At 34.4% G+C, this 24,832-nt stretch overlaps 1 protein-coding gene across 1 annotated transcript; it reads right to left on the reverse strand.

Annotated features, from left to right (window-relative positions):
• Positions 1-2,505: 2,505 nt before the first annotated feature.
• Positions 2,506-16,546, reverse strand: LOC137632341 (C-C chemokine receptor type 8-like). The gene is made up of 5 exons (XM_068364277.1): positions 15,944-16,546; positions 10,627-10,882; positions 10,003-10,126; positions 9,174-9,323; positions 2,506-3,057 (listed from the first exon to the last, which is right to left on the reverse strand). Exons 1-5 carry the CDS (start codon positions 16,038-16,040, stop codon positions 2,575-2,577), a joined length of 1,110 nt encoding a protein of 369 aa, XP_068220378.1. The 5' UTR covers positions 16,041-16,546; the 3' UTR covers positions 2,506-2,574.
• Positions 16,547-24,832: the final 8,286 nt, after the last annotated feature.

Genomic DNA, 24,832 nt, shown 5'->3' on the forward strand with positions numbered 1-24,832 from the left:
ATATATTCGTCAGCGTAACCTAAGTAAATGGATTGTAATATCTTGGAAAATTCTTGAAGTCTTTTTCATTATCCAATGAAAAATTTGTATAAACAAATATAGGTTATTCTTTCATACAGAATCATCATCATCATCATCATCTCCTCCTATGCCCATTGACACAAAGGGCCTCGGTTAGATTTCGCCTGTCGTCTTTATCTTGGGCTTTTAATTCCATACCTCTCCATTCATCATATCCTACTCCACCCTTCATAGTCCTCAGTCATGTAGGCATGGGTCTTCCAACTCTTCTAGTGCCTTGTGGAACCCCGTTAAAAGTTTAGTGAGCTAATCTGTCTTTGGGAGTGTAAAGAGCATTCCCAAACCATCTCCATCTACCCCTCACCATGATCTCATCCACATATGGCACTCGAGTAATCTATCTTATAGTTTCATTTCTAGTCCTGTCCTGCCATTTAACTCCCAATATCCTTCTGAATATACAGAATATAAGGTGAAAATACTTCGTCCTTTTGATGTGTAGTAGTAGATATGATGACACATAGTTAAGCAGAAAGTATTATTGCACACCCTCTTATATGACCACCCCTTTCTAAGTGGGAATACCGTAACGTGGTGAAAGGGTTTGTGTATCACCATGATCAGCAAAGCTGTACTAGTCAGGGTCACCCATAGTACGTTGGTTTGAGGGAGCGATCAGACAAAAATCTCCTACCGTTTCCAATCCGCATTGACTAGCGTGGTGATGAATATTGGCCAGACCCTAGATATTATATGAATAAGGACATGTCTGAGGCCTTTGTCCTATAGTCGACTAGAACCGACTGCATTTATTGTTGTTGTATATGACCACAATCAAACTAAAATCTCAAACATAGGTTTATTACAAAACAAAGAAATTAACAAAAGTTGAAAATGTTCGTGTTACTAGACAACACTTGTATAAAAAGAAAAAACAAAGAATTCTTTATTAAGATTTTAATGAAAGAATAATCAAGATAGTATGGAAACGAAAAAATTCTAAAATATTGAATATTTGGAATTTCACCTCAGTAGACAGTACTAACAATATGGAATGTTTATGTCAGGAATTATTATTATTATTATTATTATTATTATTATTATTATTATTATTATTATTATTATTATTATTAGCTAAGCTACAATCGTAGTTGGAAAAGCAAGATGCTATAAGCCCAAGGGCTCGAACAGGGAAAAATAGCCCAGTGAGGAAAGGAAATAAGGAAATAAATAAATAAACGATATGAGAAATAATCAACAATTAAAATTAAATATTTTGAAAACAGTATCAACATCAAAATATATATCTCATATAGAAACTATAAAAAGAGACTTACGTCAGCCTGTTCAGCCTGAAAGCAATCATAGTACCAACATGCAATTGAAAGGGACTTACAATTATATCATTTTATTGATTCGCCCTGTAAACATATATTTCGAAAATAGGATGATCCAAAATCATCATGAACTATCAAAAAGTCATAACTGACGCATTTTATAAAGCCATTAAAGGTTTAAAGGCCGCTCATGAATGGCAGAGGCAAGGGACAGTCACATTGCCCTATCAAGCAGAACAATGCCATAGAGACTGACCATATTACATATGATCAGTGCACAAGCCACATCTCGACCCAAGCTTGGACCAAGGATGGTCAGGCAATAATGGTGACTCAGCAGATACACCTATAGGCTCTCCCAAACACCCCATCCTTAGCTCGCAAGGATGCTGAGGTTGCAGTGGAAAGATTAACCACTCGATCTTATTTCGTTGTTAAGAGTTGTTTCAAATTCACAAATTATTTCTGTGCTTTAAACCCTTTTTTTCTAACAAGGAAAGTTGATCAAACCCAAAAATGGTTTGTTTTCTAATATAAAATCTAATAATGTACATGAGATAATGTTTTCTTAAGTTAGATACGTCTGAACGTTATTTAACCATTATACTGACCTGTTTATTTTTATAGATTTAAATTGAATTTTCTTTCATTCTTTATTTATAGCAAACGGTATCGGCGTCAATGAACTTCGATATCAAGATGCCAGATTACTCCAAATCAATCAATCAATCAAGTTCGAGAGATCTGATTTCTTGATTTTCCTTTCTTTAAAAAAAAAAAAAAAAAAAAGCTCATACGATAAGGACACTCTAAAATCAAACCTTTGTTCTCTAGTCCTGGGAAGTGCTATAGCCTCTGTACCATGGTCTCGGGTTAGAGTACTTCTTATTTGAGGGTACACTCGGGCACACTATTCTATCTAAATTCTCTTGTTATTTTGAAGTTTTTATAGTTTATACATGTAAGATTTATTATAATGTTTTTATAGCTCTTAAACTTCTCATGTAGTTTAATTCTTGATTCCTTTCTTCACTGGGCTATTTTCCCTGTCGGAGCCCTTGGGCTTATAGCATCTTGCTTTTCCAACTAGGGTTGTAACTTAGCAAGTAATAATAATAATAATAATAACTACGTTCTTCATGAGAATCAATATAGTATCAAACACTAGGAAGGATATTTCGGATGTAAAGTCAGTTCTATATAAAAGAGTAGTTATTCACACAATATAAACGGCATTCCTTTTATCAGTAGCTAAAAATTGTACTTGCCGCCACGTCTCTCTTATCTGTGGATCATTCTTATCTTCCACCTCTCCTGTCTGTCTGTCTGTATAGATTGCCTTACCTTGCGTAAGACCCGGGCTCTTGCCCACCTCTCCGCTAACATCAGAGAGACAGTGCGGACGTCCGAAGGACTCGACGCGTTTAGGAAAGCAACCCCAGAATAGTTTCCTAACTTCTCTCCTGTAATTCTGGTTCATCCCGATGAAGATGACGGGATCGAGGACGAGGTGAAGGAAGAAAGCCATGTGAGTAACGATCGTCGCTAGATCGAAGCCTTCCAGGAGGTGGAATACGACGTGAGGTCCGTCCAGGAGAATGTTGGTCAGAATGACGAACCGGATGGTGGAGGCCACGTGGTCCATGGTCTTCGTCCGTCTTCTGGCGTGTGTCCTTACGAAATGGTTTTGGCGGACGACCTGCGGAGTATTTTAAATGAATTTAGCGCTAATTTAGTCATACATATACCAAGGCACTTCCCCAAATTTTTTGAGGGGTAGCCGACATCAAAGAAATGAAACAAAAAAGGGGACCTCTCCTCTCTACGTTCCTCCCAGCCTGACAAGGGACTCAACCGAGTTCGGCTGGTAATGCTAGGGTGCCACAGCCCACCCTCCCCTGTTATCCACCACAGATGAAGCTTCATAACGCTGAATCCCCTACTGCTGCTACCTCCGCAGTCATCCAAGACACCGGAGGAAGCAGCATGGCCTACCGGAACTGCGTTACAGTCGCTCGCCATTCATTCCTATTTCTAGCACGCTCTCTGGCCTCTCTCACATCTATCCTCCTATTAGTCATAAAAACAAATTTATATTTTAGGGAAAAATAGCCCGGTATGGAAAGGTTATAAGGGCACGATTGAATACTGTGCCTGAGTGTACCCTCAAGCACGAGAACTCTACCCCAAGCTCACTTAATTATCATCCACAAACCTGACACGAAAAAGTTATAATAGATTGTACAGGTAGCTATAAGTATGCCTCTGTACAGTTGAAGGTATATATTCCTGGTACACCTCGATCTGAAGAAGTGCACCAAGCCACACCGTTACTGCGCGGTGAGTTCCTGTGTTCAGCCCTGCCCACCACCTCTGATATCTCTTCCTACACTATCTGTTTGGTTACTCGTTGCGAAATAAGGGTGTGACAGAGTGCAATTCTTCGGAGTGAAGTGTGCCAGGGCCTTCTGCTTCCAACTGTATATTACAAACGATATAGAGAAAATTTAAAATCAAACAAGGCAAAGGGATGAAAACATCATGTTGAATAATGATTCTGAATATAAGGTATTTTACGCATTAGTTCAAATACATATTCATTTGAAAAGCAATCATTAAATGCAACGTACTGTGAGGTACATATTTTTGGCTTTTCTTGTCCGCTTTTCAGATTATGATGAAGATCATATCTGATATCTACTTTCATTAAAGCCTTGTAATTGATAAGGTATCTGGGAATTTTAATCTTATGCAGTTCCTTCGTTAAGTAGTACATTATCGACACATAATCCTCTCACCTGAAGGGTTGGTTTAGTCAATATGATGTTGTGGATGATTAAACCAAAAAAGATTGTGCCTCAATTTAGCAAAGAAAATAAGTGACGTGGTGCTTGTTACTCAACTTTCGCTTATATGATTCTTATAATTGTTATAATTATTGTTATTGTTTTTTATGATGATGATAATAATAATAATAATAATAATAATAATAATAATAATAATGATAATAATAATAATAATAATAATAATAACCAGGAATATATGTGTGAAACCACATGATTACTGTAGGTTCAAATCCCTCGACTATCAAACGTTTTTTTTTTTAACTTACAAAATTGAAATTTCAATACTATGTATTTTGAGATACGGTGCACAATCCACAGCAATTACCATGACCTTACAAATCCATGTGTTAGATGGTAAATGAAATGCAATGATATATGCACTTGGAAAATCTCAATATCTCAAAGTTTCACAGACAGCTACAGTATTCTTCCAACCTGTTTTAAAGCCTTAACTATATACAAAAATCCTCAACTCAATTCTAGTGTTTTTGAGGCTTGTTTTAAAGCCTTGTCAAAATATCAAAATCAAAATCTGAAATCTATGCCGCATGTCTTTTTAAAGGTTTGTAGTATAATTGCAAGGCAAGAAATACTGGTAGTAACAAATACGTTTTGAATTTGGGAGAGGCCCCAGGCAAGTTGTCAGTCTTTGAATTTATGAATCTTCATTACCTATACATGATTTTTTTTTTAGCAAATTGTTTTAATCTTCAACTAAATAATATGCATGTATTCTGCTCATAAAATCTTTCGAATCAAGGCAGTCACATAATTTTTTTTTAATCTTTATCTGTTGATAGAATTCTTACCACCAAAGACATGTTATTATTGTTATTATTACTATCTAAGCTACAACCCTAGTTGGAAAAGTAGGATGCTATAAGCCCAAGAGCTCCAATAGGAAAAAATTGCCCAGTGAGGATAGGAAATTAGGAAATGCATAAACGATATGAGAAGGTAACGAACAACCAAAGTAAAACTTCTCAAAAACAGCAACAACATCAAAACAGATCTTTCATATATAAACTATAAAAAGACTTATGTCAGCCTGTTTAACATAAAAACATTTGCTGCAAGTTTGAAGTTCTACCGATTCGACTACCCGATTAGGAAGATCACTCGATACAGAAGGATGAAGGTACATATAACTAAACAAGGTCAATAATGTCTCCAAATACGAAGTTATAATAGATTCAGAATAAAAACTCACAAGGAGTCTACCAAAGTTGCTAATGCATTGGTTCCTGGGATTGGTATCACATTTGAATGAGTTTAAGGTAATAGTTATCAAGATTAGGGTTGTGGTAGCTTAGTGGAAACATCCCTGCCTTGCGATCTGCTGGACTAGGGTTCGAGACCCGCTCAAGCTCGATAGTTTCGTGTAGTGTCTGTAACCTCACCATCCTTGTGGGCTAAGGATGGGGGCTTTGGGGGAGCCTATAGGTCTAGCTGCTGAGTCATCAGTAGCCATTGCCTGGCCCTACTTGGTCCTAGCTTAGAGGAAGAGGGTGCTTGGCCGCTGATCATATGTATATATGGTCAGTCTCTGGGACATTATCACTGTCCCTTGCTTTTGCAGTCGCCATTCATGAGCGACCTTTTAAGATGCAGACAGCTTGCAAATTATCTTACTCTTCCACGAATGTTGCGACAGTTCATCACTTGAATCAACAGAAATAAGATCTTGAAGGTTTTTTTCTGAGTGAGCTCTTAAATTGAATGCTATTATCCTTCCAAGGGGCGCTTCTTCTAGAAAATTACACCCAGCTGCTTCAATGCTGATGGTTTTGTCAATATAACATGAAGAAACTGGGAAATGCATCATGTTACACACACAAAAATCCATTGCTAAAGGATAGTAGCAACAGGGTGTTAATTTTCACGAAGAGGGCATACTGGTCTTGATCTTTGAAGGTTAAAACTGTGGTGCCCAACCACAGCAGGGGCCTCCCCAGTAAACAGCTTAAACTCATGGTAACGTGCCGGGATCTATCTGCTGTCATGCAAATGCTAGGCGAAAACGTTACTACTGTACACCCTTTTGGTTGTAAAATAACTGAACTGTAGGATTTTAAGCTTTCGTTGGATGCCATGCATCTTTTTATCGACTGATGTAATGCTAGGACCTTGATCTCATATCACAAGTAGGACTCGACCGATAACTTGCCTTTGACAATATAGGTTCTGACTCCAAGGATGTAATCTGTACTCATTTCTTTCCCCGTGAGTCACAATCACACCGACTCGCAGGGGTGCCCTTTTAGCTCGGAAAAGTTTCCTACTATCTGATTGGTTGGACAAAATAATTCTAACTAATCAGCTAGTAAGAAACCTTTCCGAGCTAAAAGGGCACCCCTTCGAGTAGGTGCAAATGCGCCTCATTAAAAAAATGGGTATTGGTTAGCGTGATGCAAATGGTGAGAATTTAGTTTTAATCATAGCCATATAGTTCTGGAAATTGACTCTACAAATTTAGAATGCGCTCTCTTCGTAAAACGAATATTAATCGCCTGACAAATATCTGGGTAATTACAGGCAATCCTGGTCCATAGCCAGAGTTCTCTTGCTTGAGGGTACACTCGGGCATACTATCCAATCTTATTTCTCTTCCTTTTGTTTTGTTAAAGTTTTTATAGTTTATATAGGAAATATTTATTTTAATGTTGTTACTCTTCTTAAAATATTTAATTTTCCTTGTTTCCTTTCCTCACTGGAATATTTTCCCTGTTGGAGCCCCTGGCCTTATAGCATCCTGTTTTTTTCAACTAGGTTGTAGCTTAGCGTGTGATAATAATAATAATAATAATAATAATAATAATAATTAGTTTTCATCCTTTCGTGTGCCTTATTACACAACACTGAATTACCCAAGTAGATATCTTTAATATTTGACCGTCATTTCCTGGAGTATATCCGATTAACTGAAGAGGCAAAGGTCAAAGCATTACGAAACATTGAGAACAGATATTTAGCAATACGTAAATTTTGCTATATTTTTTTCTTTTTTTTTTTCTTAAGGATTTTACAACATACAGATGTCATTGCATTCCTGAGTTTAGCGTAAATATTCCCAATAATCTTTGACCTATTGTGATCTTAATGTAACCCTCCAGCTTCAATCTCCAGATGGTATTCTTTATATAATTCATTTATATATTTTCTTGTTTCCTTTTCTCACTAGGCTATTTTCCCTGTTGGAGCCCTTGAGCTTTTAGCATCTTGCTTTTCCAATTAGGGTTGTAGCATACAGTAATAATAATAATAATAATAATAATAATACAGTTGGACACAGGAACTTCTAGCTCACCCTACCAAACACTTGCTGTATGGCGAGTAACTATACTCATTTTTTTTAATGGGGCGCATTTGCGCTAACTCGCAGGGGGCACCCATTTAGCTCGGAAATGTTTCCTGCTAGCTGATTGGTTGGGCAAGATAATTTAAACCAATTAGCTAATAGGAAACTTTTCCGAGCTAAAAGGGCACCCCTGCGAGTCAGTGCAAATGCATCTCATTAAAAAAAATAAGTATAGACAGCTAATGAAGTTTGATATGGTAAGGTGAGGGGGGGGGGTGTAAGGCTTACAAATAGGAACTCGCCGCGTAGTAACTGTGTAACAGGGTGCACATCCCCAGAACGAGGTGTGCTAGGAATTCCCGAGTCCAACTGTACTTTTTACAAACTGTGTTTATAGTCCATAAGAAAAAATATTTCTTACCGAATCGAATTCTTTTGAAGTTTTAGCAAATTATGTATCATATAGTCTGTACTAAAATGCCCAATGAGTTCGAAAAGATCAATGGCATTCTCATTCTTATCTTTATTTATTACCTCTGCCAACGGAGTTGGAAGGAGGTTATGTTTTATCCCCTGTTTGTGTGTTTGTTTGTTTGCGAACAGCTTTCTGGCCACTATCTAAATTGTAGAATAATGAAACTTGCAGGGATTAACTGTTATGTAAAAAGCTGGAAATGATAAAATTTGGAGGGACAAGGTCAAAAGTCAAGGTCACAGTCAAGCGCAGGGTCAAGCGAAAAGTCCAATTCACGTAATCAACCATAAGCTTGGATATCGTTATCACAGAAACTTCAAACTTGGCTCATATTTTTGTATGAAAATCCACGTCATTTAATACATGTTAAGGTCAAAAGTCAAGGTCAGGGTCGACCAAAAGATCGAGAAATAAGCTGCCGCGGCGGAGTCTGCGCTCTACTGAGTGCCTTTCTATTTCTTATCTTTATTTATTACATTTAAGGAATGATTCAAACATTATGCAATTGAATCACTTATTAAGATTATAAGCCATAATGAATGCGCCAATTTATTATGATGTCAATTATTCCTTGATTACTAAAAATTAACCTCAATGTAACAGTACGTAAGTCATTATTATTATAGTGTCTTGTACGATAAGGACATCACTGAATTTCTGAGAAAAAAAAATCATACCTAAGATTTATAATATCTATAAAAGAAATAGTAATCATATTTATTATTTCTACACGTTCATCACTGTCAAAAATTTGCTGTGACAACGGTAAAAATCTTGGAATAAATGTTGCCAGGAATTTGCCGTTTTAAAAACGGATATATTGACGTTAAGGAGTGATATTACGGTCACCCACCCGTAAATATAATAACAAAGAAGGGTAAAATTTACGGTCGCCTATATTTTACTGAAATATGGCTGAGAACAGTATATTTCTGCGGAGAATTTCCGATTATTATTATTATTATTATTATTATTATTATTATTATTATTACCACTTGCCAAGCTACAACCCTAATTGGAAAATCATGATGCTATAATCAAAAGGGCTCCATCATGGAAAATAGCTCATTGAGGAGAGGAAATGAGGAAAAGTACAAGAAGTTTAAGAAAAATAATAAAATAAAAATTACGTTTTTCTAACAATCCATAGTTAAAGAAACATTGATGACATTTGAAAGATTACATCCCACACTTACCGAGATAATCATAAGCGTATACGCAATGAATGTAATGATGAAAGGAAGGATGTAATTGACCCCATACAATGCCATTATGAAGTTGGACGATCCCTTTTGCTCGAAATGAAGTCTCATGACGTTTCCACTCTCGTCGGAAAAATCGAAATTCTGGAAGAAATGTCAATCTTTAGGATTGGTGATAGTCAGTTTTCATATTTTGAATATTTCCGGTTGTCGGTTTTCATCATGAATATTTATTCTGTAAGAGCCGAGTTTGACTGATTGAGATGGTGAATTGCCTGCCTTTTAATAATAATAATAATAATAATAATAATAATAATAATAATAATAATAATAATAATAATAATAATAATAATAATTATAATGATAATAATAATAATATAATATATAGATGATGATGATAATAATAATGATAATAATATAGTAACTCGAGAAGGTTTGATGATAATACTGCACCTACTACTACTACTACTACTACTCATCATCATCATCATCATTGTTATTATTATTATTACTATTATTATTATTATTATTATTATTATTATTATTAAACGATCTTGAGTTCCTATGTTAAATACGGAAGTAGACCAACGAGGAACCGCATAGCATTAGAATCTTACATATTAATATTATGTTTACTATTATTATTTATTAGTGAAATAGCATGAAAACCTAGAACTTAATCCATATCTGATAATGGCACGTAAAATTATTGGCAATTTCCAATAACCCAAATTTATAATTAACCTTATTCAAGTTAATAAGATTCATTAGGCAAATCCGATAGTAACAATAAAAACAGAACATTCTCTATCAGAGCCCAAACCTTAACGATGCACAGAACTATCCACGGGGGAATGATAATAAGAAAAATTCCCACTTGCAAAGATATCGCTACGTTCATCGTAGCCAGCTTCTGGTATTGTTGAGGACAGAGCACGGCTAAAACTCTGAGGAAGATAGAAATTTGTAAAAATAATTTTTCCATTATTAAGTATTTCATTTTTATTTTTTATTATTAATGTTCATGATTTTAAAATAAACAATACAGATAACAAAATCTAGAATCATACAAATTCTGAATGGGTAAAAATAACATTTAAATTGATAAATATTTTATTTTTAATTTGGTTATCAAAGTTCATGATCTTGAAATAAAAAAAATAAGTCAATAAAATTGAGAATAATTTTTTACTTTTGGTTATCAATCAATAATCATAATTCTAAAATAGAAAAATACACTCGGTAAAGTCGAGAATCAGATGATTTATAAATGAGTAAAAATAAAATTCCAATTAATAAATGTTATTTTTATTTTTAGTTATTAATGATTATGATTTTAAAATAGAAAAATACAGTGAATAAAATCGAGAATCATATTATTTCGAAATAAAAATTACAGTCAAATAGGTCGAAAATCTCATGAAATAATTAAAAACATTTTACCCACCTGTAAACTGCCATAACCATAAAGTTCAGCCTCTCCCCTTGTAGGAGAATACTATTCAAAATCGAAAAGAAGAACGCCAATTGTTTCGGGACGATGTTCCCCAAACAGAAGAAATGCGTGTAGTAAAGATACGTCACAAAGGGTAGGGTCACCACGCAGATGCATATTTGCAGGCCGAATGTACAAATAAGTTGTATCTTCACTGCTCGTCCAGTTCTTTGACAGCCCACAAGGCACCAGATGCTCACTGCGCTACCTGTGAAAGTATCAGTTTACATTTAATTCTCTTATTATTATTATTATTATTATTATTATTATTATTATTATTATTATTACTTGCTAATCTACAACCCTAGTTGGAAAAGCAGGATGCTATAAGCCCTGGGACTCCAACAGGGAATATAGCCCTGTGAGGAAAGGAAACAAGGAAAAATGAAATTTTTAAGAAGAGTAACAACATTCAAATAAATATCTCCTTATAATTACTTGCTAAGCTACAACCCTAGTTGGAAAAGTAGGATGCTATGAGCCCTTGGACTCCAACAGGGAATATAGCCCTGTGAGGAAAGAAAACAAGGAAAAATGAAATTTTTAAGAAGAGTAACAACATTCAAATGAATATCTCCTTATAATTACTTGCTCAGCTACAACCCAAGTTGGAAAAGCAGGATGCTATAAGCCCAGGGACTCCAACAGGGAATATAGCCCTGTGAGGAAAGAAAACAAGGAAAAATGAAATTTTTAAGAAGAGTAACAACATTCAAATAAATATCTCCTTATAATTACTTGCTAAGCTACAACCCTAGTTGGAAAAGCAGGATGCTATGAGCCCTGGGACTCCAACAGGGAATGTAGTCCTGTGAGGAAGGAAAACAAGGAAAAATGAAATTTTTAAGATGAGTAACAACATTTAAATGAATATCTCCTTATAATTACTTGCTAAGCTACAACCCTAGTTGGAAAAGCAGGATGCTATGGGCCCTGGGACTCCAACAGGGAATATAGCCCTGTGAGGAAAGAAAACAAGGAAAAATGAAATTTTTAAGATGAGTAACAACATTCAAATGAATATCTCCTTACTATTACTTGCTAAGCTACAACCCTAGTTGGAAAAGCAGGATGCTATAAGCCCAGGGACTCCAACAGGGAAAATAACTCAGTGAGGAAAAGAAACAAGGAAAAATAAAAACTTTAAGAGTAACATCATTAAAATGAATATCTCCTTACTAGTACTTGCTAAGCTACAACCCTAGTTGGAAAAGCAGGATGCTATAAGCCCAGGGACTCCAACAGGGAAAATAGCCCGGTGAGGAAGGGAAACAAGGAATTTTTTTTTTAAGAAGAGTAACAACATTAAGATAAATATCTCCTTATTATTACTTGCTAAGCTACAACCCTAGTTGGAAAAGAAGGATGCTATAAGCCCAGGGATTCCAACATGGAAAATAGCCCGGTGAGGAAAGGAAACAAGGAAAAATAATTTTTTTAAGAAGAGTAACATTAAGATAAATATCTCCTTATTATTACTTGCTAAGCTACAAACCTAGTTGGAAAAGCAGGATGCTGTAAGCCCAGGGATTCCAAGAGGGAAAATAACCCAGTGAGGAAAAGAAACAAGGAAAAATAAAATTTTTAAGAGTACCAACATTAAAATGAATATCTCCTTATTATTACTTGCTAAGCTACAAACCTAGTTGGAAAAGCAGGATGACATAAGTCCAGGGACTCCAACAGGGAAAATAGCACAGTGAGGAAAGGAAACAAGGAAAAGTAATTATTTTTAAGAGGAGTAACAACATTAAGATAAATATCTCCTATATAAACTATAAAAACAGAACAGCGTGCCCGAGTGTACCCTCAAGCAAGAGAACTCTAACCCAAGACAGTGAAAGACCATGGGGCAAAGAAGAAGTATATACCCATCAAAAAGAGAGATGGATTTATTATAACAACAGAAGATGAAGAGAGACAACGTTGGGTGGCAGGACAGGATTAGAAAAAAACTGTAAGAGAGATTACTCGAGTGCCATCTGTGGATGAGATCATGATGAGGGGTAGATGGAGATGGTTTGTTTGGGCATGCTCTTCGCACTCCCCAAGAGAGATTACTTCAAACGTTTTCCTGGGCTCCACAAGGCACTAGAAGAGTTGGAAGACCCCAGGCCTACATGGATGAGGACTTTGAAGTGGGAAGTAGTAGATGATGAATGGAGAAGTATTGAATTGAAAGTTCAAGAAAGAGACGATTGGCGAAATCTAACCGAGGCCCTTTGCGTCAATAGGGCAAGGAGGAAATATATATATATATATATATATATATATATATATATATATATATATATATATATATATGTATGTATATATATATATATGTGTGTGTGTATACATATATGTATGTATGTATGTATGTATATTTATATAAATTATTAAAATGTCTACGTGATAGTATCCACAGAGTAAAAACAATTAAAATCGTAGAAATTCAGATCTTAAAGCCTCCACAACATAGACATGACAATGAAAAAATCATCAGTAAACTACGCATACATTCTCCTAATCGTTATCATAAAATCGTTGGGCTGAATTTCACAAGCAGTTAAACCCTAAGATAGCAGGGGTATTTAGATAAAGTGAAGTAGTACAGCATATTCTGTATCATAACAAATCGTAATTGTGAGAATTCCTGTTATTTGAAAGTTAACGTCATTGCTATGAACCTGTAACACTAAAATATCATCATCTCCTCCTGTGCCTATTGACGCAAAGGGCCTCGGTTAGATTTCGTCAGTTGTATCTATCTTGAGCTTTTAATTCAATACTTCTCCATTCACTATCTCCCACTTCGCACTTCTTATTCCTTACCTATGTAGGCCTGGGTCTTTCAACTCTTCTAGTGCCTAGTGGAGCCCAGCTGAACGTCTGGTGAACTAATCTCTCTTGGGAAATGCGAAGAGCATGCCCAAACCATCCTCCATCTACCCCTCACCATGATCTCATCCACATATGGCAATCGAGTAATCTCTCTTAAAGTTTCATTCCTAATCCTGTCCTGCCATTTAACTCCCAATATTATTCTGAGGGTTTTATTCTCAAATCTACTAAATTATACTAAATATACAAAACTGAAAGTGTCATCGCAGTGAGGCCAAACATTCTGGGACTTTAAAAGAGAAGGGATGAAGAATCTTACTGTGGAAATGATAAAATTCCCTTCTAAATAAAGTAAGGATAAACAAAAATACAGATCTACCACTGATACCTGTTCAGAGTCATCGAAATTCAATTAGCCGTCAACCAGGATAATGTTTCAAATTAACTGCCTTTTTTACTTTCGATGTGAAGAAATTTAAGAAATAATTCAAAAAGGCGAATTAGTATATTAAAAAGAAAAATCGAATTACATGCTATGAAATACGCAAAAAGATAAGTGTTTCTCATTGTGGAAAACACTCAAAGATAAGACGTAATAGCAAAATGGTAAGAAATGTACATTATTTTTATGCCACTATCTTGAGTTAGAGTTCTCTTGCTTGAGAGTACACTCGGGCACGCTAATCTGTCTTATTTCACTTCCTCTTGTTTTGTTAAAGTTTTTATAGTTTCTTTAGGAGATATTTATTTTAGTGTTGTTACTATTCTTAAAATATTTTATTTTTCCTTGTTTCCTTTCTTCTGGGGTATTTTCCCTGTTGGAGCCCCTGGGCTTATGGCATCTTGCTTTTACAACTAGGGTTGTAGCTTGGTAACTAATAATAATAATAATAATAATAATAATAATAATAATAATAATAATAATAATAATAATAATAATAATAATAATAATAATGTAGATGTGTTAACGTATCTACAGTACTAAAGTAAACAGAGGTTGGTTACAGAGGGTACAACTCCATTCACCTCTTTACTGCAGAGGAAATGGTCCTCGTGCGAAATGAAATATCCACATTTCTTGCTTCACGTATCGTCACACCCTTTTCTAAGTGGGGATACCTTATCGTCACACCCTTTTCTAAGTGGGGATACCTTATCGTCACACCCTTTTCTAAGTGGGGATACCTTATCGTCACACCCTTTTCTAAGTGGGGATACCTTATCGTCACACCCTTTTCTAAGTGGGGACACCTTATCGTCACAACCTTTTCTAAGTGGGGATACCTTATCATCACACCCTTTTCTAAGTGGGGATACCTTATCGTCACACCCTTTTCTAAGTGGGGATACCTTATCGTCACACCCTTTTCTAAGTGGGGATACCTTATCGTCACACCCTTTTCTAAGAGGGGATACCTTATCGTCACACCCTTTTCTAAGTGGGGATACCTTATCGTCACACCCTTTTCTAAGTGGGGATACCTTATCGTCACACCCTTTTCTAAGTGGGGATACCTTATCGTGGTGAAAGGGTTTGTGTATCACCATGATCGGCAAAGCTCTACTAGTCAGGGACATCCGTAATAGGTTGGTTTGATATGAGCGATCACACAAAAGTCACCCACCATCAATTAGTGTTGGTAATGAAAACGGGCCAAACCTCAGACATGAATAAAAGAGCATGTTTGAGGACTTTGTCCTGCAGTTTACTAGAAGCGGCTCCATTTGTTGTTGCGTGTGTGCGCGCGTGCACACACACACACACATATATATATACATACATATATATATATATATATATATATATATATATACATACATATATATATATATTGTTTGAGGACTTTGTCCTGTAGTTTACTAGAAACGGATACACTTGTTGCGTGCGCACACACACACACACATATATATATACATATATATATATATATATATATATATATATATATATATACATATATATATATATATATATATATATATATATATATATACATATATATATATATATTGTTTGAGGACTTTGTCCTGTAGTTTACTAGAAACGGATACACTTGTTGCGTGCGCACACACACACACACACACACACATATATATATACTGTAATATATATATATATATATATATATATATATATATATATATATATATGTATATATATATACTGTAATATATATATGTATATATATATATATATATATATATATATATATATATATATATGTATATATATAAGCAAAAGTATACGTTTTTTGCTTGAATAGGTGACTCCACCTATTATCATTCTAATTTTTCATCCCTTTCCAGTGACCTCTGACACCTAAGCTGCGACCCACCACTATCGAATAACCAGCAATATTATATATATATATATATATATATATATATATATATATATATATATATATATATATATATATTAGAACAAAGAAATAACAATACTTACAAATGGAGCCGATCAAACATATAGTAAGTTGTTCCCACACAGCCACCATCACCCATCCTGATATTTGATCATCCACCGTACAATTCACAACGATCATTTTCACAACTGTTCATTTCCAGCAGCAAATAATAAACTCCGGCACTTTGCATTTCACGTTTCATTAAGAATTCGAGTTATTTCAGAATGTTCTATTGATACTAGAGGATATAACATTCTAAAAGTTTTCAGTTGCGTTTGAAAATAATATCTCCTCTATGTATTACAAATAACAAACAGCTCTAAGAATTCAAGATATTTCAGAATTTTCCATTAATACTGGACGATATAACATTCTAAAAGTTTCTAATTGCGCTTGAAAAATATCATATCTCCTCCAGGTATCACTAGCGAACAACAGCTCATAAGACGGAGCGGGGCACAACAGCTTGACTGACTCCTACGGGGGTCCCGGATAGCAGAGCCATCTATCGTGAGGGAACTAAGTCGCGATAAAGAGAGTGATAAATGGCCCAGGTCATGCGTGTTCCTAGTTCTGTCTAGTTTATTGCAGTGGCCTGCACAGTATATCATCATCAAGTTCGTAATTACGATCGATCCAATAATTACTGAACGGTAATAAAATGTTATTTATGTTTATTATATGTATTTGATATAGAAAACAGGAAAATACACCATGTATTTTAACATAAGAGTTATAGATGTACGAAAACTTCATTTCAACGGTGTCATACCGGATGTGGATTCAGTACAATTCGCTGAAGCTTCCTATCTACATATAAATGGTTATATTTACTCACAAACTAACATTTATATAAAGCCACTCTTCACAAACCAATTAGGATAAATTTCTCATGACAATTATAGTCAGCACTTTAGCTAATTTTGTCCTCGACATTGCACGTTTGTTGTGACTTGTATTTACAGATACACTCCACATTCAGTAAAAACACGAGATCAATTGCCAGTCCGTACTTGAATAATATCCTTAATGGCAACTTCTTCTTGCGTCAAAGGTCAGAACTTGAGATCAAAGCGAAGAAGTACAGACTGATGCTACTCAACTATAGACTGCCTCAACGGATAGATATAAAAAGACCAATGCCAATCTTGAAGAGAGAGAGAGAGAGAGAGAGAGAGAGAGAGAGAGAGAGAGAGAGAGAGGGGGGGGGGGGGGTATTTAGTTTGGCTCTCTCCCTGTGACATCCTGTTCTCCTTTGTTCAATTATTCTGAAGGATGACATCACTGTTATTGCGTCTTATAACGTAGTGGTTAATCTGGGACCCATCCTCATAAAAATGTCACTACATTATTGCATAATCTATAATTTTCCTACATTATCTAGATTGGTCTGTCATTGGCTGAGATTATATCAAAGCGTTTGAAAGAGTTGTCCTTCTACTGGTCTTGTGTCTCGTTAGTAAACAATGGTTTTAGTTATGAATATATATCTTGACGTTCAGAGATAAAAAGAAAAATAACTGTGTAATTGGATCTTTAGATTTCCAAGTAAAAGAAAAAAGAATCAATCAAGACTTAGAAATGGAGATGTTGGTTTTCTCTCTCTCTCTCTCTCTCTCTCTCTCTCTCTCTCTCTCTCTCTCTCTCTCTCTCTCTCTCTCTCTCTCTCTCTGCAATATATTCTGAGCAAATGTGTGGTTTTACGTTTTATTCTCTGAATGATTAGCAACTTTTATTTGGATTTTAAGATGCTGTTTGTTAGATTAAGAATATCTGGATAGCGGGATATTTTGTAATTAAATTTATCCTCGTCGCAAAATTATGAACCATTTTCTGTTCACGATGAAAGTGCAAAATTTAGATTAATTTACTCTATGGCTGAATAAATTCTTTGAGTTGCAATAAATTAAATGAAAAGGTATGAAATTAAGAGAACATTTATGAAACTAAGGGAAAATGTATGAAACTAAGTGAAAATTTATGAAGAAACTAAGTGAAAATGTATGAAATCAAGTGAAAATTTATGAGCATATTTCCATCTATTATTGTGTACCTGACTTGACAGCAATGTATTATCGTGAATCCAGTAACACAATAGTAACTAATTTAAAGGGTTGTTGAATACAGCATACAGAAGGTAGACTGATTTGATTGATGAGGTTAGGAAAAGTTGAATGCCAATTTAAGAATTCTCTTGGAAGTGTCTGTCCAGGTGTCAAGTCGCCAAGTAAGAAGTTGAAAAATGGAAAGACAACAGGAGTTGATGAAATAGCAAGGTAGGCGATGCGGTATTCTGGTTGTAGAATGATAGAATGATTGGTTGACAGATGAAGAGGTAAAATGAATGAGTGGAAAACTGTTTCAAAGGAATGATCGATGAAAATTATTTTATCATATACATATGAAAAGATGCCATTAAAGGTTTAAAGGCCGCTCATGAATAGCAGAGGCAAATGACAGTGACATTGCCCTATCAAGCAGGACAATGCCCTAGAAACTGACCGTAGATACATATGATCAACGCCCAAGCCCCCTCTCCACATAGATACATATGATCAACGCCCAAGCCCCCTCTCCATCCACGGTAGGACCAAGGAAGGCCAGGCAATGGCTGCTGATGACTCAGCAGATAGACCTTTGGGTTCCCCCAAACCCTCATCCTTATCTCACAAGGATGATGAGGTTGCAGCGACCAAAGGAACTAACGAGTTTGAGCTGGATTCGAATCCCAATCTGGCGTTCACCAGTCAGGGACGTTACCACATCGGTCAACGCAACCCATATTTAAAAGTTATTATTTGTTTATTATTTATTATTTCCTTTATCTTTCATATTTGCAAAAATCATATAACAGATAGATAGAATGATAGAGAGACAATATTTACTATCTATTATTTTCCAACAGTCCTGCCTTACATGCATCCATGATCGTCCGGTATTAAGAATATAGTTTGTATTTTTACAAATTTCTATATAACCCCGAGCAGAGTTTTTGCACATAATTGATTTAAATATGAGTAAGGTTCTCAAGTTCTTAAGTCATGTAAGCAGGACATATGATGGGTCAAGACATTAAGAAGTGAATTTTCACAAAGATCTCTCTTTAAAACAATAATCATCAATGTAACTATACATAAATACGTATTACAGGGCATGCAATTAGCTGTGGAATGTTCTCTCTCTCTCTCTCTCTCTCTCTCTCTCTCTCTCTCTCTCTCTCTCTCTCTCTCTCTCTCTCTCTCTCTCTCTCTCTCTCTCTCACTGATCCATACTCCATAGAAGAGATAGCACCTTCGAAAGTCAGAAATATATCTAAATATTGATAATTTTGCAGGTTTTGCTAATTATCATATGCGCATTATATAGGTGTATATATACAGTATATATATACATATTTGTATATATATATATATATATATATATATATATGTATATATATATATATATATATATATATATATATATATATATATATATATTTGTGTATTATATATGGGCATGCATATGTATATATGCATAGTTGTGTATTATACACACACACACACACACACATTTATATATATATATATATATATATATATATTTATATATATATATGTATGTATATATATAGTATATATATATAAATATAATTTATATATGTACAGTATATATATCTATAATGATATATGAATATACAGTACAGTATATATATATATATATATATATATATATATATATAGTATATATATATATATAAGTGTGTTTGTGTGTGCGTGCGTGTGTGTGCATATGAATGTCTGTAAATATATATATATATATATATAGATAGATAGATAGATAGATACATATACATATACATATACATATACATATACTATATATGTGTTTGTATTATAAACTAATACTGTCTCACGACTGTTATGAAGGACAGTATGAACCTCAGACCGGACGTGGATAAAAGTCAACGCTGATTAAGAGTATATGTCAGTGAATGTGGATAACTGCTATCTGTAAATACTTGCACGAACCACTGAAGTCATTACCTCCGCCAACGAAGTTGGAAGGAGGTTATGTTTTACCCCCTGTTTGTGTGTTTGTTTGTTTGTGAACAGCTTCCTGGTCACAATTTTAATTGTAGAGTAATGAAATTTGCAGGGTTAACTGTTGTGTGAAAAGCTTGAAATTATTACATTTTGGAAGGTCAAGGTCAAAGGTCAAGCAAAATGTCCAATTCACGTAATCAGACGTAGGTTTGGACTTCGTTGTCACAGAGAGTTTAAACTTGGTTCATATTTGAGTGAATGAAAATCCACGTCCATTAATACATGTCAAGGTCAAAGGTCAAGGTCGAACAAAAGGAAGAAAAATAAGCTGCTGTGGCGGAGGTTTGCGCTCTATTGAATACCCCTCTAGTTGCTCTTTATTTTACTAAAGTGGGTATTGGGGCAAGAAAAATTTATGAGTTAGATATCTGTGTAAGAAGATATCAAAGGGAATGTATGAATAGTAAGAAGAAAAAATGCTGATAATATGCATAGGATACTGTAGGTTATCAGCATTATTGAATACTACTTGTTGCGTAATGCTGCTGTAGGTAATGTTCTCACAAGGGTATGAACACGAGTTTTTTTATCATCTATAACTTACAAGATTTATCATCGATCATGCATGCTTACAGTTCATATTTTTATTATTATTATCATTATTATTATTATTATTACTTGCTAAGCTTCAACCGTAGTTGGAAAAGCGGGATGTTATAAGCCCAGGGACTCAAACAGGGAAAATAGCTTAGTGAAGAAAGGAAACAAAGAAAAATAAAATATTTCAAGAAGAGCAACAAGATTGAAATAAATATCTCCTATATAAACTATAAAAACTTTAGCAAACCAAGAGGAAGAGAAATAAGATAGAATAGTGTGTCCAAGTGTACCCTCAACCAAGAGAACTCTAACCCAAAAGACAGTGGTAGACCATGGTACCGAGGCTATGGCACTACCTAAGATTAGAGAACAATGGTTTGATTTTGGAGTGTCCTTCTCTTAGCAGAGCTGCTGACCATAGCTAGAAAGTCTCTTCTACCCTTAAAAAGAGGAAAATTACCACTGAACAATTACAGTGAAGTATGAAGAATTGTTTGGTAATCTCAGTGTTGTCAGGTGTACGAGGGCAGAGGAGAATGTGTAAAGAATAGGCCAGACTATTCGGTGAGCGTGTGTAGGCAAAGGGAAAATGAACCGTAACCAGAGAGAAGGGTCCAATGTAGTACTGTCTGGCCAGTCAAAAGATCCCATAACTCTCTGGCGGCAGTATCTCAACGGGTGCCTAGTCATTACCATTATTATTATTATTATTATTTTTATTATTATTACTATTATTATTATTATTATTATTATTATTTAATATTGGGTATTAAAAAGCCACTGTTATTTACGTTGTATATATAAAAAATACAGTAGCTTTCGTACTTTTTACAAAGTGCCTCTTCAACGTGTCTGGTTATATATATATATATATATATATATATATATATATATATATATATATATATATATATATATATATATGTGTATATATATATATATATATATATATATATATACACACACAAATATACTTCTTTCCTGTAACGCTCATGGGGTAGAGGGAGTAGTCATACCCTAGTAAGAAAGGGTACCCCTAAAAGGTACACTCGGAAATCACAATCTCCCACAAATTGTCGAACCAGAAGGTTTTAGTTAAGAAAGGGGGAGTGTATGGGGTACGAATCGGTATGTGTATACGTTTGCATATTTATGTATATTTATCTAAATATTTAGACGTCATTTTTGACGGCTTGGGTACACTAGCTAATAGTAATTGAGCTTGTTTTCTTTATAGTTATGACTGTAATTATTGTTTTCAAATTGCATTACTGCTGTGTTTCATTGTTATTCTCGTAATTAATGATAATAATTTCATATTTTCCATACCATGGCACTCGCCTCTACAGAATTATTATGCGTCTCTGTATCCATAATGGTACTGTATCATAATTATCCTTAATGGCTCTTAATGCTGTTTTTATTATAGTAGCCATATTCCCCTAGACACTTAAGGTACCAAAATATATGCCGCTCTGTCTGCGAAGATATACTGCCATTATTTTTTTGTATATTATCACAATTATTTAAATTGTTCAGTTCCGTTCTAATAATGATTAGGCAAGACAAAGGTAATATAGTATATGTAATTGTTTACTCTATAAGATGTGAATCTTTAATCATAGAATAGTTTTCTTGTAATGATGGGAACTTTTGCATATGTCAATTGTAATGCATTTAGCCTACTTTTTTTTTTTTTTTTTTTTTTTTTTTTTACTTATCTGAGGACAATTTATTTCATCATGAAAAATTATTAAAGTATAATATCATAGAAGGGGAAACTTTTCAAAATGCGTTTATTTATTTATATATATATATATATATATATATATATATATATATATATATATATATATATATATATATATATATATACTTAATGGATTCTTTTAACCTATATGAACAAGAAACAGCTTTACTGACATGCATACATTTACTGAGGAAATGATGATAAGGTTTATTTTATAACTGATTTACACTCGGGAACGCCCTTATTAACAAACACAAATTCTCAGGTGGATGACGCAACACAGTCAGACGTTGGCGAAGACACACCAATGTGACTATTTTCTTTTTCCTTATTTGATTTGTATAAGTTGATTACGCTGATTACAAGAACATTGAATTACACTATAGTATTGAACCTCCTGGCATTTAACTATTACTCCTTAAATGATTTGAATCGGTAATGAATAATATTATTCTCCGTTCAAGGAAATTCCATTTGGCAGCGCTGTCCTAAACTCGTCCCACCAACCTAAACTATGCTAATGATTGTTACATTGGTACCATGTACAGGGACATGACTTACATCCCATGTGTTCTAATGAAGAAAGGAAATGCTAAGCACTTTTATAAGTAAACTCAGGTTGCTTCCGATAACATATGAAAAATTCACACCATTTTCTGATAAAATTATTCATTCATAATAAGGAAACGATCGTCGGACAATTTACCAACTACCAATTCTCTAGCCTCTACCTTCCTACCACACTTTTTTGACACACGTGGTCGTCCAATGAAAGACTATATTAGTTGGGACAAGGTGCATCTGATGCCATCTATTGGCGGTAAAGTAAAACTCGTTACGATGTAAGTGGGGAGTTAGAGAAATCTGCATTAATATGCCTTTCACAACGTAACAGTATTGTTATTTTAAGTAGTTTTTACTAAAAATGCATGTCACAGCATGAAACACATTTATTACTTTTAGATTTCATAAAAAGGTAATGGAAAAATAGATCAAATAACTGTAATAACTTGATTGTCTCACCGATTTCAGTACATGTGGCATATCTGGTGAACACCCCCCCCCCCCTTGACCCTCAAATGTAATTGAAGTAACGATTGTTTGCTGCGGAAATATTTCATTGATATTTATAGTGAAATTTGTAATTTCCTAAGACTTAAGTTGTGGTCAGACAACAATGAACATCAAGTTCACGTTTGTCTGTTTTCTTGCAATTTTGTGCCCCTATAGCAACAGAAATAAACTAAGAATAATTATAATGAGTGGGTGATGGGGCTAATTAGCAATTTGGTACTCTTCTGCTAAGGCCATCTATTGGCCATGAAAATAAACAATATGAAGAGCTCTTTAATCCTTGCATTCTGGAACCTTCCATGACGTCATTTTTATTTAAAAATAGCCTAAAATAGCCTACTTTATTGGAGCTGAATATAATTTAAACTTGCCATACATATTTCTACATAAGTATCAATCTATCGCCTTTTTCCAGTTGGATAGAATCGTTCACATGAATGGAACAAGGGAAGTGTGCTGCCATCTTTTGACAAGAAGGAGAAACACTCGGATTCTATTCGAATTTGGAGAAATGTGATTGCTAAGAAAATACTGTCAGGGCGGGGTTTTTTTTTCAATTAATGCATAAGAATTTATTATTTCAATTATACTATTTTTCTTCTGAATTTTAGGCTGTAAGTTGTGGTAAATATAGTAAAGTACAAATCATATGTATTACAAAAATATATAGAGCAGATCCTAAGATTCTAAAAGCAGAGTTGGAACTCAGCCGTAGAATTAAAGATCGCAAATTTAAGCAAAATATATTCATTACCTCAGCAAATATTTTGTTATATAGATATCACTCCTGTATAAAGTTTGCCTTGTTACATGTCTGGTGATAATGACCAAACCCCAAACATAACTAAGGACATGTTTGAAGCCTTTGTCCTGCAGTGGACTAGAAACGGCTGCATTTGTTGTTACTGTAGTATATATATATATATATATATATATATATATATATATATATATATATATATATATATATATATTAATGTTGTTAATGTTTTTAAAATATTTCATTTTAATTTTCATTGCTTCTTATATCGTTTATTTTTTCCCCTTATTTCCTTTCCTCACTGGGCTATTTTTCCCTGTTGGAGCCCTTGGGCTTATAGCATCTCGCTTTTCCAGATAGGGTTGCAGCTTAGCTAATAATAATAATAATAATAATAATAATAACAACGCCTCTCTCAATGAACAAATGACCCGTATATCTAAAATGGATATTAAAAGAATTTCCTCTCGCTCTGAGTACCCAAATATTCTGCAAAAATATAGTCGAACTCCAAGAAAAGCTGACAACAGGATATTATATAAAGTAGGTTAGAATCTGAAAGACATTTCCCCAGGATGTTTTCAACGTGGGACGATGATGGATGCTTCCTTTGGAGATAAGACTTCATCTATAAACCCAGCATCCCGCCATGAAACGTTGCTTAGCTAGTTGGACTCTTCACTTTGTTTAATTTATTCATAATTTGACATTTGCAAATTGT

Source organism: Palaemon carinicauda, chromosome 41 (assembly GCF_036898095.1).
Source record: "Palaemon carinicauda isolate YSFRI2023 chromosome 41, ASM3689809v2, whole genome shotgun sequence".
In the NCBI taxonomy this organism is placed as follows: domain Eukaryota; kingdom Metazoa; phylum Arthropoda; class Malacostraca; order Decapoda; family Palaemonidae; genus Palaemon; species Palaemon carinicauda.